The 18,753-nt window shown below is 38.8% G+C and overlaps 1 protein-coding gene across 2 annotated transcripts in view; it reads left to right on the plus strand.

The window, feature by feature from the left end:
- Positions 1–14,036, plus strand: part of si:dkey-71h2.2 (low density lipoprotein receptor adapter protein 1) — a 30,047-nt gene extending 16,011 nt beyond the window's left edge. Inside the window, exons 6-10 of one of the 2 annotated variants that reach the window (XM_022205136.2) lie at positions 26–112; positions 2,699–2,817; positions 3,183–3,217; positions 5,845–5,873; positions 6,748–14,036. In XM_022205136.2, coding sequence (XP_022060828.1) covers positions 26–112; positions 2,699–2,817; positions 3,183–3,217; positions 5,845–5,873; positions 6,748–6,794 — 317 coding nt within the window. In that variant the 3' untranslated portion in view covers positions 6,795–14,036. The other variant, XM_022205137.2, reaches the window with a different exon arrangement.
- Positions 14,037–18,753: the final 4,717 nt, after the last annotated feature.

The raw sequence follows: 18,753 nt of genomic DNA on the forward strand, positions 1-18,753 counted from the left end.
TTTTTTTTTTTTTCTGTGTCCACAGACAAAAGCAGGAAGTCCAGGAACTGCTGTTCCTGTGCAGCCAGTGATGGACAGCCAGAGACAAAAGAAGCTCAATGTGTTCCAGTAGGTCAGTTGATTTTATTTTATTCTCATCCATGGCGTGTCTTTGAATATATATTTAGACACTGCAGCAACAAGAGATACAGTTCTGTTAGTGAAAGGTTGCATCACTGAACACTGAGCAGAAGGTTTATAAGAACGCTCTTGCAATACCTCCGATTAAAGCAATACAGCTGGAGTAAATCTTTATCTCACTCAGTGTAACTGAGATTTTTAGCAAGATTTTGAATTGGGGGAACAGCAGTACACAGGTAAATTATGTGTATTGTTTTTTAAGAGGATATTTAGAATTTATTGTTATAAAATTTATTAAATTAAATGGATTATAGGAAATATCAACATTTGTGTGGTTGAAGTTCAGTCAGGTCATCTACTGCAGTCATTGGCAGATTGTGATGTGCTATTAAGTTTTAAACTTACCACATTTTTGGATTTGGGATGTGCAGACATCGTCATCTGAGGCTGATTCTTCCTCTGATATTTAGCTAGTGCAGTTTTATTTTCAAACATTCCCGTGCATCATAGACACCAGGAACTACAACATTGATAGCTCACAGATTATCCAGTGTGCATGTTGTGGCTGGTAAAACAATACAGTTAAATATAGATTTGTTATTTTTAAAAAATAAATAATTGATATCTAACATTTATAGATCCTACAGATTTTCTATGATTTTTTTCATTTGACTGATACAGATGGAGATCCAAATGGGTTAGCATGCATGGATTAAATGCAGATTTCAATGAAGTTCTTACATGCTCACACAGAAGCACATTCTTCCAGACTTGAAAGCGTGGTTTCATTCTCACAGTCAGTTGTATAATAATTTTCTACTATTTTTACACTTAGTGTGCCCACTTTGTGAGACTAGTTTTGTAGTAGGACACTGCTGTCACGGACCAGATCAGAGACTCAAACACAGAACAACAGATACACAGTAGACAACAGGAATACTGAACAATAATATATTTGCAACGATAACTTCACAGTAATTGCAAAGGAAGATAATTAGGAAAAGGGGAACTGATGTAACAGGAATACCAAAGGCAGACTACTCCCAAAGGAGACTATACTAAGACCCAGAGAGAGAGTGGAGCTGACTTAGTTGACAGCCTGACAGAGAGAGACAGTGAGGGATGCAGACAGAGGAGGAGTGTGGTGTGGTAGGATTGGCATCTTGACAGGTGCCAGTGGCACTGTTAAGGCGGGGCCATGGCCACATAAACTATAAGACTTGCTCGCAGTAACCATTTTGTTCGTACTACTTAATATTGAAGCTGTGTATTTTTTTAAAGAAATGAACAACTATCCTATTAGAACAATGAATAGTTTAACTCATATATAACCAGATATTAAATAAAACAGGCTTGTTGTGGAAGTCAGTATGTGAACTGTACCATGTAAGTCCATGCACATGAAAGTAAGATTACCTGTACAATAAAAAAAAAAAACCTTGATATACAAGTACACAATTCCTTAACTCTTATGTATGCATAGATTTTAACCAGCCTCAATACTACGACAGTTTTTCCTTTGGAAATTCAGTTGTTTTTGTTTTTCCTTTGCCCTATCTGGTCCCCCACAAAAAAATCCCTGCAGTTGCCAATTGCATGTGCAGGAATCCAGACAGGGCCAGGTTGGAGGAAGCTGGCAGACTGGAGATGTGGCAGGAGGCAGACAGAGAGGGCAGGCATGGTCACGGTACTGAGGCAAAAGGAAAAACTGGTAAACAAACTGAAACACCGCAAAACTAAAACAAAGGTCTGGGTTGACTAACTGAAGTTGTTCAGTGGTCCAGTGTCAAGTAGTGGCCTGAGCTACACACACACACACACACACACACACACACACACACACACACACACACACACACACACACACACACACACACACACACACACACACACACACACACACACACACACACACACACCTCACTCATGCCCACATGAGGGAAAAGTAAACAAGGAGGAAGGAGGGGAAAAGCAAGGGAGAGTTGGAGAGCATGGCAACTACAGCTTCTCACACACAAATTTAACTGACATGGTCACATCTCACATACTTTGGGGACTTAAGTTTGTGGCACCTCTCAAACATTGACAGGAACAGTGGATTCCAAATATCTTCCTGTGACCATGGCAGATATAGGTTTGGATTTATAGGTCAGCATGTTTTCTGTTCACCAAGACCTACGAATTGAGACCTGAGACGAATTGAGTCCTCCATACAGGTTGTTGTGAGGTTGTGACCTGGATTTTTGGTATTTTTTTAAAAATAATTTGTTCCAATCCCAGTGGTAGTGGCTTGAGAACATAAATAAACCTGAGTGTGAAAGCCTCAAGAACTTCACAGAAATATACAGTACATGACAGTTTTAGAGGGATGGTTTAAATTCTGTCTGTTGCAGAGAGGTCTGTGACTGGCACGAGTATGGGATAAAAGAAAGATGATGAGTCGCTCTTTCTCTCTCTTCTGTTCTGTCTGTTCTATTCTTTTCCTTACATCTGTCTGTCACCTATGTTTCCCACTCTGCTGTTTTATTTCCTTCCTTGTTCGTCTCTTATCTACACCTGCCATTTCTCACTGGTCCAGAGGCACACAAGCCCGCTGGGATAGAGAAACTTCACAGGCCCTTCTTCTCTGTGTCACTCGGCTCATCCTCACCTTACAGTAACCTCACTCGAGGCCGAACAATCAAACATGACTCTTGGGTAGGTTGCACACTCAACCTTTAAACTCTTGATTGCTCTGACGGTGATAATAGTCAATTTTAAAATTATGTAATTGCAAGGGAAACGTATATCTCACGTGTGAGGAAAAAAACGCTAATCTCTGCAATAAATGTAACTGATAGCAGAAACCCTAAACTTTAAAATTACAATGGTAAACAATTGGCATTTATTATTGATTGGCAGCATCATTGTGAATATCTGTTTTAATGAGGTTAGTATTTGGGCCAATAATGTTTTGCAGTAAGCCTTTCACAGAAATGTCTCAGTGGTAATACCATGTGGCTTTAAAGCACAAAAGGATCACGATTGTACTTTGACACATTTGTTGTATTTCTTCATATCAGGATGTGGACGATGGACTCGATGATGAGTTCTCAAGGTAAGGTTTGCATACAACACACACAAACACACAGACACACACATACAGTAGTGGAAAAAAGTTTTTGGACACCCCATGCATTTGTGAAATATTGCATTAAGAGTCACTCTTAGCTCTTCAAGTGCAATTTCTTTTAGTACAGTCACAGCCAAAATGCTAAGCAAATCCTAAAAAAGCCATTAAACACTTTACATTGGTTCCATAGAAATACATAAGAATTCTTTAGTTTTGGGCCATCTTGGTAATAATGATCCACTAATGAAGGTTGTGCTTTTAATTGAAAGACACAATTTTTGTTGCCATGCTTTGTGTCTATATAAAGCGAGCACATTTGAAAGATCTTCAGAGCCAAAAATGACTAAAACAAGGACCCTAATGCAGGAAACACGCCTGAAGATGCAGATTCCCAGTGAGGAAAGGTAGAGCTGCTGCCAGATAGCCAGGAGGTGCAGATGCAGTCGTTCAGCATTTGGATAAACTCTGCAGAAATACAGACGAACTAACAGCTTGGATGCCAAACCAAGATCTGGACATCCAAGGGTTTCTTCAGAAAGAAATGACTGCTTTCCGATTTGCATGTGCAGAGAAAACCGCCAAATGACATCAGAGAAGCTTCAGCAGCAGTGGTCAAACCAAACTGGTGTCCAGTGTTCCACCCGTACTGTACATGGCTGACTTCTAGACCATGGCTTAAGGTTCTACAAGTCTGTCAAGAAGCACAGAGGCTAGCCTGGCGGCATTGGACCCAAGCACACAAGAACGTGAACCATGTGTACCTATAAGATGTCTCTGCCCAATAGGAGGAGTATGTTGGCATGTGGATTGAATGGTGGAATTTCATCAGTGATGCACTTTAGGTGAATGTGAAAGCAGGCTACCACAGTTCAGGTGAATGTGATAGCGGGCTACATTTGGGTTAGGAATCTCAGAGCAGTTGTTAGGGACTTCGTTGCACTCGAGGAGTTCCATAGAGGATAGCTTTGTTTTCTGTCCACTGACTCCACAAGCTCTTCTCCCTGTCGTCTCTTTAAGTCCAGCACAAGTCTGCAGCGTTATGGTTAGGATTGTCCTGAGATCTTGTAGATATTAGTTAACTGGATGGTTGAAGAACTTGGACCGAGCAAGAGAGCGTTTGCTCTGATCAACCAATATTGCTTTCATTTCCTTGGACTCCTCTATATGTCCAGTTGGATACACACTGACGAGGCATATCTAGGAGCATGCGCTAGCACTTAATCCTTCACGACACACTTGTGTGCACCTTAAAGTGACCTCCTGAGAAGCTCTGTCCTGCTCCCCGTCATGCTCTGTGCTCTGAAATGGGAGGGGACAATGTAGACTTCCAGGTGGCCATATATCAAATTTTGTAAAACTTCTCTGACTTCCATTCCTATGCAAATTTCTCTTCTGTTTTTAAAATGGTTAAATTTCCTTCTTTTAAACTTTTTTTTTTTTTACATATTTTTAAAATAGTTAAAGTTTTATATTGTTAATGTAAATGCATTTTGACTTTGTACAGTGTCACTGGGTGTTTTAAAATGTGCCTATAAAAAATGTGTTACTATCATTATTATTATTATTATCATTATTATTATTATTATTAAGGCATGTGACACCACTGCTCCACCATGCAAGTACAGTTACACTCAAAGATGCCTAAATCCCGCATAAAAAAACTCACCACATGTGGTTAAATTGTTTTAAGTACCTCAGTACACTGAACACAGTTATATGAGGTTACTATTCATTTTAGAAATCTTAAAAGCAAATTTAACCATTTAATTATATCCACTTCTTTAATTATATCCACTAAATCTTATATCAGTAGTTATGAAGATCATTTGTCTTAGTGGTAAGCACTGAAGCTCCACTTGAATAGCTTAAAAGATACTGTAGAGAAATCTCTTTTTATTTTTAATAGGTAAAAATAGTTCTACTGAAGTTGATTTAGCTTTAACAGTTGCAACACTAAAAAGCATTACTAATTAAGTTCTATTGTTACATGCACACAATGACTTAAAAGAGGGAAAAAAGCTAAGTAGAAAAAATCCACAAGCTCAAAAGGAGTGTCAGTGGTTTTCTGCTTCAACAGGTGTGTTTTGATATGGGATTTGAAAATGTCCAGCGTTTCGATATTTCGGATGTCAGGTGGGAGAGAGTTCCAGAGGCAAGGGGCTGAGGGCTCTGGAGCACATGGTGGTCATATGGGCAGGATGGATGGTGGAGGAAGATGATCTGAGAGTCCGGCTGGCTGTGTTTATGTAGAGGAGTTCAGTGAGGTATGGAGGGACAAGGTTATGGAGGGCCTTGAAGGATTAGCAGTGTGGTTTTATAGATGATGCAGTGTGTGATTGGGAGTCAGTGAAGTTGTTGAAGAACATGGGTGATGTGGTGGAGAAAAGGTGATGGTGATGATCCAGGCAGCAGCATTGTGAGTTAGCTGAAGTTTATGGAGGAACTTGAGGGTGAGACCAGATTGAAGGGAGTAGCAGTAATCCAAGTGGGAGGTGATCAGAGGGTGGACCAGGTCGTTTAAATGAGCACAATTTCTATCCAGAGTTGAAAGACACTATCAGTGTTTTCTCTTTTCCTGTTGTCATGATTTCTTCTTCCTTCTATTAATTCAGCAACATGGAAGTGGAGGAAACAGACAATGGTAAGTGATGTGACAAGTGTAATTTTACCAGGCATTCATATATTTTACCATTCTGTACTATTTTGCATCATCCACACTGCCAGCGCGCGCGCACACACACACACACACACACACACACACACACACACACACACACACACGTACGTCTGGTTCTGCTATTCCCGTGGGGACTTACCATTGACTCCCATTCATACCTAACCCCTAAAACTTACCCTAACCTTAACCCAGGCCAAAACAATGCCTAACCCTAAAGAAATATTTTGCACTTTTACTTTTTTCAGTAACGACAACATGGCCAAGAAAACACTGTTTCCCCCCTTGGGGACCTAATTTTTGGTCCCCACTGTGACACGAGTCCCCACCGAGATAGCAGAAACACGCACGCACACACACACACGTATGTGTGTGTTTGTTTGTGTTTGTGTATAATGTAATGAATGTGTCCAACTGAATTTAACATTCAGTTACATGGTTAATCATCTCACCGGTTTAACTTGGCTTAACTTTTGTCAACCATCATTGTACATTGTACACTGTACTCCCAGCAACTATGTCAAGTATTTTTTATTAAAAATGTAAATATGGTATGAAGCAACTTTTATGTTGTAAAATGAAGTAGCACGACTGCTTACTTTCTGCTTAAGTTCTGCTTTTAATTCTCTGCCTGTCTTCCTATGGCACTGTACATTTGCCCTCTCACTTCTTTATTGTCATTTCACTCATTCAAATTGGCATCCTTATTGTGCACTGGCATGCTACATTTTATTCTTTATTGATTTTATTTTCACGTATCCTGTGAACCTTTTCTCAGAATAAGTATTGAATGTCCTCTCCAATAATGTTCTGTTTTGCTTTTTGTCTCTATCTTTGTCAGACTGGCCAAGTTATAGTCCGAACTCGTCTCTGACTATGCAAGTCTGAGGGCCTCAGAGGTCTCCACTCAGAATTGTTTGCAACAATGAGTTTGCACAACACACACTGACTTTAGCAACACAGGAATTAGAAAGAGTTCTGAAGTCCCCAAGACCAACACAAAACAAAATGCATCATTAGATCACACAGAAAAGCATATCATGCTCTCTGGTGCACAGACTGAGTCCCAGGGGCCGTGTTTGGTATTCTATGACGCTGTAGAGAAGACAGGTTGAATACCCTGATCCAACGTGCAACAAAATTTCAGTGACTAGTCAACACACAGACTTCACTCTGTAATTTTTTTATGACATATTCATATTATCACAAACTGCCAGATGTAATGTAGTGCATACAGTGGGCAATACAGTAGGGATGCTTTTTTTGTCTCCGTGGTCAATATGATACTTGTAATCAAGAAAAGCAGAAAAATGATAATTGGGATCAATATATATTAAATGTTATACAGTGCTGTGAAAAAAGTAATTGCCCTTCTATTTCTACATATTTGTCACACCTAAATGTTTCACATCATCAAATAAATTTTAATGTAAAACAAAAAATAACCCAAGAAAACACAAAATGCAGTTTTTAAATTATAATTCAATTTCCTGAAGAAAAAATGCTGTACAGCCTCACCTTGCCTTATGTGAAAAAATAACTGCTCCCTTAGCTGCCAAATGACCAAATTCATTTGGCAATTGGGTTCAGTTTCACCAGCCACACTCACATATGATTACTGCCAGGCTTGTTGAATGTAAACATCACTAAACAGAACCTGTCTGGCATTGTGAAGTAGCTAAAGGGTCTCAAAAAGTAGCACTTGATGCCACATTCTAAGAGGTTCAAGAACTGATGAAAAGCAAAGTAACTGACATTTATTAGTCTGGAAAGGGTTACAAATCCATTGCTTAGGCTCTGGTACTTTAGGGAACCACACTGAGAACCACTGTACACGGAGAAAACATGGAACATGAGTGAACCCTCCCAGGAGTGGCCGATCTACCAACATTTTATTATCCCCCACCTCCACGAAGTGGAAAAGGGGGATATAGGTTTGGCCTCCGTCCGTCCGTGCTTCCGTCCGTCTGTCCGTCCGTGCTTCCGTCCGTCCGTCCGACATGAAGGGGACAGCTTTTCTGGGAAACTATTACAGCTAGGATTACGAAATTTAGTGTATAGCTTCACACCATGGACACCTTGATCAAGTTTGAAAATGAGACCTTTGCGATAATATTTAACAGAGTTATGGCCCTTGATCACTATTTTGGATATAGACTCATAGACATCACATGTGGCGGGGGATATTGATGACCATGTCGTCTTGTTATTTTTATTTACCTCTATTTAACTAGGAGAAATCCCATTGGGATTAAGAACCTCTTTTTTAAGGAAGTCCTTGCCAAGATAGGCAGCAGCAAATACACCGTTACAAAATTACACAGTTAAAACATAATTAAAACACAAGCAAAAACACTAATTAAAAAAAAAGTATTTACAAGCAAGTTATAAAAACCAAGTTCATGTTGTGGAGTCAGTGTCAAGAATTCACAGTTTGGATTTAAAAGCGCTTAATGAGATTAACTCAGTTAATTTACAGTCTTTCTGCAAAATCTATGCAAACGGTGCAGAGTCAACAAAAGCCTTTTTACCCAATTCAGTACAGACATATGGAACTGAAATTGACTATTGATGAACAAAGAGAAGCATGGTAAATAGTGTCAACAGTTCGAAGAAATTGAGCAAAAGCATTCATATACCAAAGTGCCTTGAAGGTTAGTTGGTCATGAGTCATGCCACCCAAGTTTCTGGCAGACTGTCTGGGGCTGGGTTGGGTTGATTCAAGCTGAATGTTGGTTTCTTGTTGTACTGAGCAGATGTCCCCAACCTTTTTTGTGCTATGGACCAGTTTAATGTCAGACAATATTTTCACGGACCGGCTTTTAAGGTGTGGCAGATAAATACAACAAAATAAAATAATACGACCGGCATAAAAACTGGTATTTTCTAAATATAATAATTAACGTCAATTCACTGCATATGCAACTTTATTAGCAGCGTCCTCGTGACATCGTGCCAACATCATAACATGAGTAACAGCCTCCAAGCCCCACACTCTCTGGTCGTAATGGTAAAGGTTAAAAATGCATTACTTTATGTCAATATTTGTCGACTCGTCATCCTGGAGCGCGTACTCTCTAACAATTGTGTCTCAATGTCCTCTACTATTTCCCCAATGCGCTGAGTAACGGTGTTAGCCAAAAGAGGCACCTGTGCTGTCTTTCTAACCGCAGCCTCTCCTAGAATTTCATGGCAGGAAGGATCAGTTCTTCACCAATAGTGAAGGGCTTCCTAGCCTTAGCAATACGATTAGCCCCCAAGAATGATGCTCTCAGTGCACTCAAATTTTGTTGATGTGGTGGCCCTCAGTGATTGCTTCTGTTCTTCTTTTTCACGCTTTTTTCTTTCAAAATACTCCAAAGGCTTGTCTTTCAATGCAGAATGCTTGGTCTCCAAGTGGCGAAGCAGTTTTGAAGGCTGCATTGTTTCATTAGAGAGCCGGAAGCCATGTATTATGCAGAGTGGACTCGCTGCGTGGGAACAACCTGTTGCCATAAATCCATATTTCAAGTAGGACTCCTGGTATTGTCTGTTAAATGCAGCTTTATTTTTCTTTGAAGTCGTAGGCTCTTCTGTCTCCTCACTGGCTCTTTTACCCAGCTCAATTAAACTTTACAAAGAAGTTTGTTTTGTGTTCATTTTGCTGGCTTGGGGGTTTCAATTTAGCGGTAATGTACTATGTGTAACCGGCCGGCCAGACACGTCACGAGCAAATACTTTTTCACAGCACTGTATATTCATAGCATGTGATAGAAGTGAAACTGTCGTTCATAGCTATTTTACTTATTTTAATGATTATTTAATTCTATACATATATAAAATAAATTAAATATTAATTATGTTATATATTACCAGCATGTGACAGTCGTCAACCTGTAATTCATAACTAGGTTACTTTATTTATGATGATTATTATAACTGAAATATATAATAAGGGTGTGGTGCTGTTACCTCACAGTTAGAAGGTCCTGGGTTAAACCTTGGCCTGGTGGTAAGTTTCCCTGTACCTAGGGTTTTCACCATTTTTCTTTCTTTCACAATCAAAAGACATGCTTGGGTTAACTGATGGTTCTAAATAATTAATTTTAGTGTGCTTGGTTGTCTGTCTGTCTATAGTAGCCCTGCGATAGATCCCATCTGATTGACCTGCCCAGGGTGTACCCTGCCTTCATCTTAAGTCAGCTGTTTTAAGCTGCTCCCATGTAACAGAGGACTGTTTTATAGACTACATGAGGCTTATCTTAATCTTCTTCATAAATTGGGAGTGGTGGGGTTTACATCTTCAATGTTAATACTGAAATGGATAAGCATACATTCCACATAAACACCTGTTGTTTGTCTTCCAACATCCAGAAGTTAATGGTCTGACAGGTGCACAAACATCAGTATAGACCACCTGTACCACATACTGTACATCATTAGTAAAATGATGAACTATTATTTTGGAAAATAAAACATCGTGATATAGTAATTAGAAACAGTTGCATACATGCATACCCTTGTGACATATTTTTATTGACAACACAAACTAATCATATATTAAGAAGTACTGCAATTAACCCTTGGGAAAAGGAAGATTTTTCTCAATGAAGAGTTCATGTAACTTCCATCCCCAAACATGATAAAGAAGCTTAGTTTTTTGACCCCTAAATTCCTAGTATAAGGCATATGGGCTCCATTTAAGCTATATTTCAATTTGACTTTGTAGTAGCATTGACTATTCATTTTTATCCAGCCTAGGTATGAGGTGTAATTTGGATTCACCGAACAAAATCTTAGGAACCATCAGCGATACACATCACAGACAGCTACAGTTCCCATTTAAAGGGGTACTTCAGCGATTTAGTAATAAAACTTACAAAACTCAAAAGATTCAAACTGTAAAGCAAATAACAACAATTAAAAACAAACAAAAAAACAGGCTACAATAGCCTGACTTTTACACCCTGGAATGGAGCTCTGAATATCCTCGATCTTATCGCACATAATACAATATACAGACTGTATACACAACAATATACACAGATTGTTGACATGTACTTAAATACATGCCAACAATCCGTATTATCCACTCCAAGATGAGTAACCCAAGTTTTAACAGCCTGAGCACTCTTAATCATGACAAATATGTTAAACTTGATGTGCACAAGTGTCCTGCTCTTAATCTGGTTTTAACGATAAAATTTAAACAAAGCATTACTGTTGTGGTCGAATCAGTAATCAACATTAAACATTCAATAATATGCATTTGGTTTGTTTTCTGTATGTCAACAATGTGATTAGCATGTCCATTTTCAAGAAATTTTGTCTTCAACACAAATATTAGAAAACTTTGTTACAGAAAACAGTCTGACACTGATCTAACAATCAGTATCAGCACTCTTGTTGGAAAAGTGTGTATTTGTAATGACTATTTTATATCATCATCATCTCCTTAATCAGTTGTGTCACTTTTAAAGAGTAGCAATGATTTTATTTAATGAATTATTTCAAGGCCAAACTCTTATATGAAAGAATTCCATTTCCATTTGCTATATTTTTCGGTGTCAAAGCTGTGTGTTTTTAAAGTATTTATCACTCTTGTTCAGATCAGAATATGTACATGCTTGTATGTTTTGTAGTAGGCTAGGTCATTTGTACAGTTTTATAAAAATGTAAATTTTACTACTGCAGGAATTGCTTTGTGTTTAGAATAGCCATCAACAAACTATTGTTTCTCTGCTTAGACTGTTCAGATTATTTTCAGATGGCTTTCACTATCAAAAGGACATTATGTTGTGGCCCAGTCTGGCTGAGGTTGTGTTTCTCTGTATTCATGTCATCACGACTGACAATAATTGTGACAAAAGGTTGAAGATAGTGGGGGCGACATCATGATGTCATGACACCTCCTACAGAGTAATTGGGTGGAATGAAGCAAGATTGCATTGTTTCATTCATGGCATTTCATTTTATTTTTCTCTTGAACATCACCCCACAAGTAAAAACTTCTACTTACCATTTCAGCTCAATAATTGAATGACTTATTCATTATTGAGTAGATGGTTAAGAATCTGCTGATTAAGTGCAATTGGAATTATTTTTAGATGGCCTGGTGTTCTGGAGTCTCAGATTTTGATTGGTTTTTAATAATGGCAACCAACAAACATTAGTTTTTGATCAAATTTACTTTGTGAGGATGTGTCTTGTGTCTTTAACACAAGGAATTGAACGATGATACAAAATGAACTACGGGGAGCCCTAATAGCTTTAATAATTGTATTTTCAAGCAAGGCTTTGCCCCTTTAATTGATATGCTTTCTTTTTTTTTTCTTTCTTTTTTTTTTAAAAAATGTGTAATTTGATTTTGCAGCCAAGACCCTTTGGATTTACATTGCTTTAATTTTAGTGTATGTATTTTTGCATTGTTTTTAAGAATTTATGTCTATGTGTAGCCCTGTGATAGACTGGTGACTCGTCCAGGCTGTCCTCTACCTTCATTCTAAGTCAGCTGGGATAGACTTCATCCACCCCCTAGACCCTACAGAGAATAAAATTATGTTTAGAGAATGGATGAATGTATTGATTAAGGAAAAGATTCAAGATTCAAAATATTTATTGTACCCTTAGGTAAATTCAGTTTACAGTGAGTGAGTGAGTTCTCTCGTATTGTAACACACCTAAAAATCAACACGAGACAAGACAAAGTGACAACAGTGCTACGGCTAAAAGAACAAAGAAGATGGCCCCAAAGTAAAAGGAAGATAAATTAAAAACATAGTAAAATAAATAAATAAATAAAAATGGCTGAAAATATGTCAGACCAAGCTAGATAAAAATGTGCTATGCATGAGATTAAGATGAGAGAAGCAATACAAGGAATAACTATATTAGTTATATTTCAGTTTCTCTCATTTGTTGATAGCACAGATTGCTGCAGGTACGAAGCTGTTTTTAAAACGTTTAGTTTTACAGGCAGGTACCCTGAACCTCTGACCTGAAGGAAGCAGCTGAAATTCACTGTTAAGAGGGTGGGAGTCATCTCTTTCAACGAAGTTAGCTATCCTCTGTAACTGTTTGGTATACAGGGATTCTGGGTGAAGCTGAGAGTCTCCAATCAACTTGCTGGACCATTTAACAATTTGGTTTGAACAGTTTTTGTTTTTAAGGACACGTTTCCAAACCATGAAACAAGACAAAAAGATAAGACTGACTCGATAAAAGCACGATAAAACAGGATCATCATAGCCCTGTCAATGTTAAAAATGGACAGTTTTCTCAGGCAAAACAGGCGCTGGCGTCCTTTTTTATACACAGCTTCACAGTCTGCTTCAAAGTTCAGTTTGTTGTCAATGATAGTTATATTTGTACGTGTTGACACACTCCACTATCTGACCCTTTAAAACTGTGGCCTCTCGATTGGGAGCCTTGTTTTTCTGAAAGTCGATGATCATGTCTTTTGTTTTGGAGATGTTCCTCTCAAGGAAAGATTTACTGCACCACTCCAGAAAATCATCAACAATAATCAATTCATGTATAAATTATGTATAAATGATACAGTCGTTTGCACTGTCATCTCACAGCTCGAAGGTCCTGGATTCAAATCTGTGTGGAAGTTGTATGTTCCCCCGTGCCTGCACCTTCCTCCCACAGTCCAAAAACATGAGATCATTACAAGTTAAAAACAAGTTAATTGGTGATTTTGTAGGTGTGAATGTGAGTGTGCTTTCTTGTCTGTGTCACTATGTGTCCCTGTGATGAACTGGCAAACTGTCTAGGTGACCCTGCCTTCACTCTAAGTCAGAGGAGGCCAAGTATAACATTAAACTGACTACAAATCAGCCTGTGAAGTTTTGAGTCCAGAAAACATTTGAGAAAACAATTCAACTAGAAAAGTCAAGAATTTTCTGATAAGCTGACATTATCTAAAGTATCACTGATGTTTACAGTATCAGTTTACATTAACAGGGTGCTTATTTTCTGTCTATGCAATTAGTGGGTGATCAGCAGCATTGTGATATTATAATAATGGCAGTTCATGTGCAAAACACAGTCAGTTGTTTTAATCTATGTAAAAAGTTGTACAGAATTTTGAAAAGTGTTAGTTTCTTACACATTAATGCATAATAAAGGACTTTGTACAATAATTCATTACATTGAATTGTGATTTTATTACATAATAGAGAAATTCACCTGCTAAAGTCTGTTATTTGCTTTGAAGCTCTTTGTTTGTCTGGATAGATTTTCAGTCATTCACGTCATGGTAATCCTGAGAACTTGAGTAGAAAGTCTTTATGAACTTATTTGTCATACACCTCTTGTATTGAGGTATATGCAGTGGCGGCTGGTGGTGACAAATGCAATAATACCGATTAAATAGTTAACACAGCTGCAAAAGCCACATCACCTATGATACACACAGTTACATCAATTACAGGTACACTATACATTTTTGGTGCTCTACATCGTCTCTCTCTCTCTCTCTCTTACACACATACACACACACCGGTTGTCTCATCAGCTTGCACAGCCACAAATCCACAATTCCTTGTTGAGTCCATGCAGTATCTCCTCCAAAAAGTAAACATGGGAAACAGAAAAGTCAATTCTTAGCTATACTTGCCGTTAGTCAGTCCTTTCTGTCAAACCAAGAAACGCAAAACTTACGATTTTGTCGTTTGTCCCATTGAGTTATTTGAACATCGTTTGGCCGACGTGATCCCAGTCTCTTAACTTCCAGCTTTTCCTCCAAAGACATTGAGGAAAATGGAGAAGAAAGGAAAAAATAATCTACCTCGTTCATGCTAACACCCGTCATAGCTTAACTTTCTCTCCCTCCTTCCTAACTCTGGCACAAATGGCAGCACCGCTGCATTAACTCGCTGTCATAAGTCAAAAGTCAGTGGCCTGTGGGCTGAGTGAAGTTAGCCCAAATAATCGGTAAATGATGGGGGCGGGACATGATACCTGTCAATCACTTACAAGAACGAAATGAATGAAAGCTACCGCTGTGTTAACTCGCTGCTATTGGTCAAAAATCAGTGGCCTGTGGGCCGAGTGAAGTTAGCCCAAATGATCAGTAAATGAGGGGGGCGGGACATGATACCTGTCAATCACTTACAAGAACGAAATGAATGAAAGCAGACTGTATCTGCTGGGGCTGTAAAAAATAGGCCCATTGAGAGATATTCTATGTTTTTCTTTTGACTGATTGGTGCAGTTGCTACCTTTGGTTTCACCTAAACTTAAAACAATATGTTGTAAGTTATTTAAAAAAAATAATTTTCTCATCTTTTTTGTGTTTGCTTGGGAGGGCTTAGCCCTGTTAGCCCATTTGTACCAGCCATCCCTGGGTATATGATTCTACTTACATGTCTATGTTAAAGCATGCTAAATTAGTGAATGAACACATCATTATTTATCACAGACATTCTTTCTTAAGCTTCCATATCTCTGACCTCAACTGAGTTCCACACAAAATTTCTTATTACTGTTAATAACTGAACCACATCCCACCAGTCTTTTGAAGTTCCATGAAGGACTTTCTTAAGGTCTTCTGCTTTGACTTGACTTGACAATCGAGCTTCAATTTATCTTCTCTCCAAAGAAACCAAATAACGATGTGGCAAAATTAATTCACCTGAGTACAAAGGAGCACTTTTTCTCAGGTAAGCGTTTTAAGTATTTTGTGTATTTATAACAAAAAATAGAGCTGCAATTTCAACTTATAACTAAATTCTGTTTTCAGTGTTAATGACAGCAACTTATTTTGGATCCTTGTGGAGAGTTTAATCTTTGAGTTTGTAAAGCTGTTGAGTTTTTAGAGTCACATGGATTGTTTTGAGATTTAATAACCGAGTCCTGAAATTAAAATTACAGTTGTAGATTTCTGTAATTTAGTCTGGACTAAACAAATAACAGCAGCATAAATCTCAAACGTCATTATGAGGAGTCTGGATTGAGGTTTCTCACTTGATAATTATCGAACATGAATTTTAGGTTGGTTTCAGGAAGTATTCCACCTACAATGTCCTCACACATCGACCTTAAAGGAACATTCCAACAAAAATCCCTGGACATGAACGTAAAATGTTGGTTCAAGCGAGTATTCCTTCCAAAATCCTCAAAGAGACCTGAAGGGCTGGTTAAAAGGAATATTCCACCTAAAACCTCAGCTAGGGCAGTATGTGTAGCAGCGACAACCGAAAGAAGAACCGCGTCCGAAAGGCAGCTTCCTTTTTGCTGTTATCTAACTCACTAAACTCAAGTGTCATGGAGGACTCGAGTAGTTGATGTTTCCTGCTGCAACCTTCTCTATAAACGATGCCTCACCTTCTACCCGTTCCATCCCCCCACCCCCACCACCACCACCACCACCGCCCCCGAACCCACACAGTACAAAAAAGACACATACCTCCCCACCACCCACGCCCACCCCCAACCCACCCTGCAAACATGTAGAGCAGTGATCATCAACTGGTGGCCTGCGGGCCGAATCCGGCCCGCCGAACCGTCCAATCCGGCCCGCGACTGGATTCCAAAATTGTGAGGACCAAAGAGAAAATATCATGTGGTCCACACTATTAAAGCAGTCAGTCCAGTCATTATTAAAGGATCTGTTTTCCACATCAACTTTTCGTTTCGTAGCCTTAGAGAGTGCCATTTTACCCGTGTTAAGAGGCCCTTTCCTGTCACTTCTGCGGTGCTTCTTTTTCAAGTGCTCTGTGAATAAAGTTGACTTGAGATGAGGCAAAATATCTCTATCACTCCTAGTGGTTGACTGTGGTACAGGTGATAGGAGCACTGACTCATAAAGGCTAAAAATGCCTTCAGTTTTGTAATGAAATGGAAAAAATATAAAAATAAACATCAAATAATAATGTTATGCCAAAATTCGATTTTTATTTAATTTTTGTTTGAGGGTCCGGCCCCCAAAGTGACTGTCCGGTAAAATTCTGGCCCTCTGGCAAATATAGTTGGTGACCCCTGATGTAGAGAAGTGACTATCATTAAGGTAGTTAACACGGGGCTTTGTACAGACGAACCAGGTGAGGAAACACCACCTGAGAAGTCGTCTGCATCGAGAACAGCAGGTCAGCCACAGCAGCCAGGCATGACACGGCGCCTAGCGGACCTGTGGGAGAGACACCCAGACTCCACTCATGCACACACGGCACCCAGGCCGCCAAAGCCAGACACCGCTCTCGATAGAGAGGGCTCCCTCTCTGAGGAAACACTGGGAAAGACTTGAGCTAAATAAAACAAGATAAAATCAGAATAAAATGTAGGGTAGAACACAGCAATAAAAATAATAGTTATAATAAAGTAACATAACTTCATAAAACTAATAAACAGAATAAATGGGTAAAGAAATAGATACATTTAAAACCAGATGAAAAATAAATATCAGGTAAAGGCTATAGAGTTGAAAGGCTAGGCTAGAAAGCAAATCTCGTTCCGAAATCGCGCGATTTCGGAATGAGATTTGCTTTCTAGCGTCCCAAGATTTGGATACAGACCACAACAAATAGCGATCGCCAAGTAATGTGGAGGTTTTCGTGTTGTGGGACACTCGTTGAGACTATCCGAGCCGGTCAGTGTGGGAAAAAAAGCACGTTAGGGTGGACTTTGATGCGGGGGGGCAAGTTGCCCCATACTTTTCCCTATCTGAGCTGCTAAGCTGCCTGCCTGGCTAAATGCTGGAGCTATGTCGAAAATTCATTTCTCCATCACTCACATGTACGAAATGACATATGAAAACAGACCCCAGGTTGAAAAAAACCAAAGTTCCCCTTTAAGAATATGGAGTATTGCTACTGTTTATTATTGTTCTAAGGTTTACTGTTAAATGTATAGAGTGCTACTTACTGTATTTTATTATTTTAAAATTTACATTCTGCACAGAACATTTCAGATTATTTTACCACAGATCAAGGGTACAGATTGTTGTTGTTCACTGTGTTTTGGATAGTACTCATTTTGATTTAGACTGATTAGTATACAGAACCCTATGATGTTTATGATATACAGCTGAGAACTAGTTGCTAAAAGTACAGAATATTATTTCTTATTTTAGGTGTGATAATTGTCAGTAAACATTCTAAGAAGTGGAAACTGACAGGGTTGTATATAGTGCTGTTCTTGCACAATATTTGTCACTTAATTGCCTTCAGGATACGGTCATTGAGCTTACCAGGTTTACATAACAGGCAGATGCTGCAGCTAATGATGCTGTAATTCACATAAACAAGGAAACAAGTCCATCATAATTTGAATGTTAACAGTCCAAAATGAAAAGGTCATATACAGCTTTGCTATTGGGTTAAAGAGCCAATAAAAACATGAAAAATACTTTGTAAAAGAGGTCGGTAGCAGCTTTCATTTTTACTTACAACTTTTCGGTGGCCCCCCCAAAATATCTGTTGTGCCCCCCTGTCCCCCCCTGTTCCCCCCCACACACACACACACACACACTACTACTACTACTACTACTGAGTTTATTCCACAAAGCATCCATATCACCCAAACTGTTTTTCAAACAGGTCATCAGACATTCTGTTACTTAACAAACTTTAAATTTAACAATTTATTCTTTTATACTATTTATTATTTTCCTCTGAAATTGCGTCCAAAGTGTTTATGGAGGTCAGATAAGGAGTCACGACTTTTATTTTCTTACCTGTGTGCTGACTGTCCAGGTCTGTCAGGCCTCCAAACAGCAGCTGCTCGTCTGTCTGATCTGTTTTTCCAGCGACTTGGTTTTCTTTTTCTTCTTCTGTCAGTAATCCACTGAGTTTGTTCTTCAACAAGGTCCATTCGTCAGATGCTTTCCAGCGTTTCAAATCTCCAGAGTTCAGCTTTCCAGCTT

The sequence above is a fragment of the Acanthochromis polyacanthus genome, chromosome 16 (assembly GCF_021347895.1).
Source record: "Acanthochromis polyacanthus isolate Apoly-LR-REF ecotype Palm Island chromosome 16, KAUST_Apoly_ChrSc, whole genome shotgun sequence".
In the NCBI taxonomy this organism is placed as follows: Eukaryota; Metazoa; Chordata; class Actinopteri; family Pomacentridae; genus Acanthochromis; species Acanthochromis polyacanthus.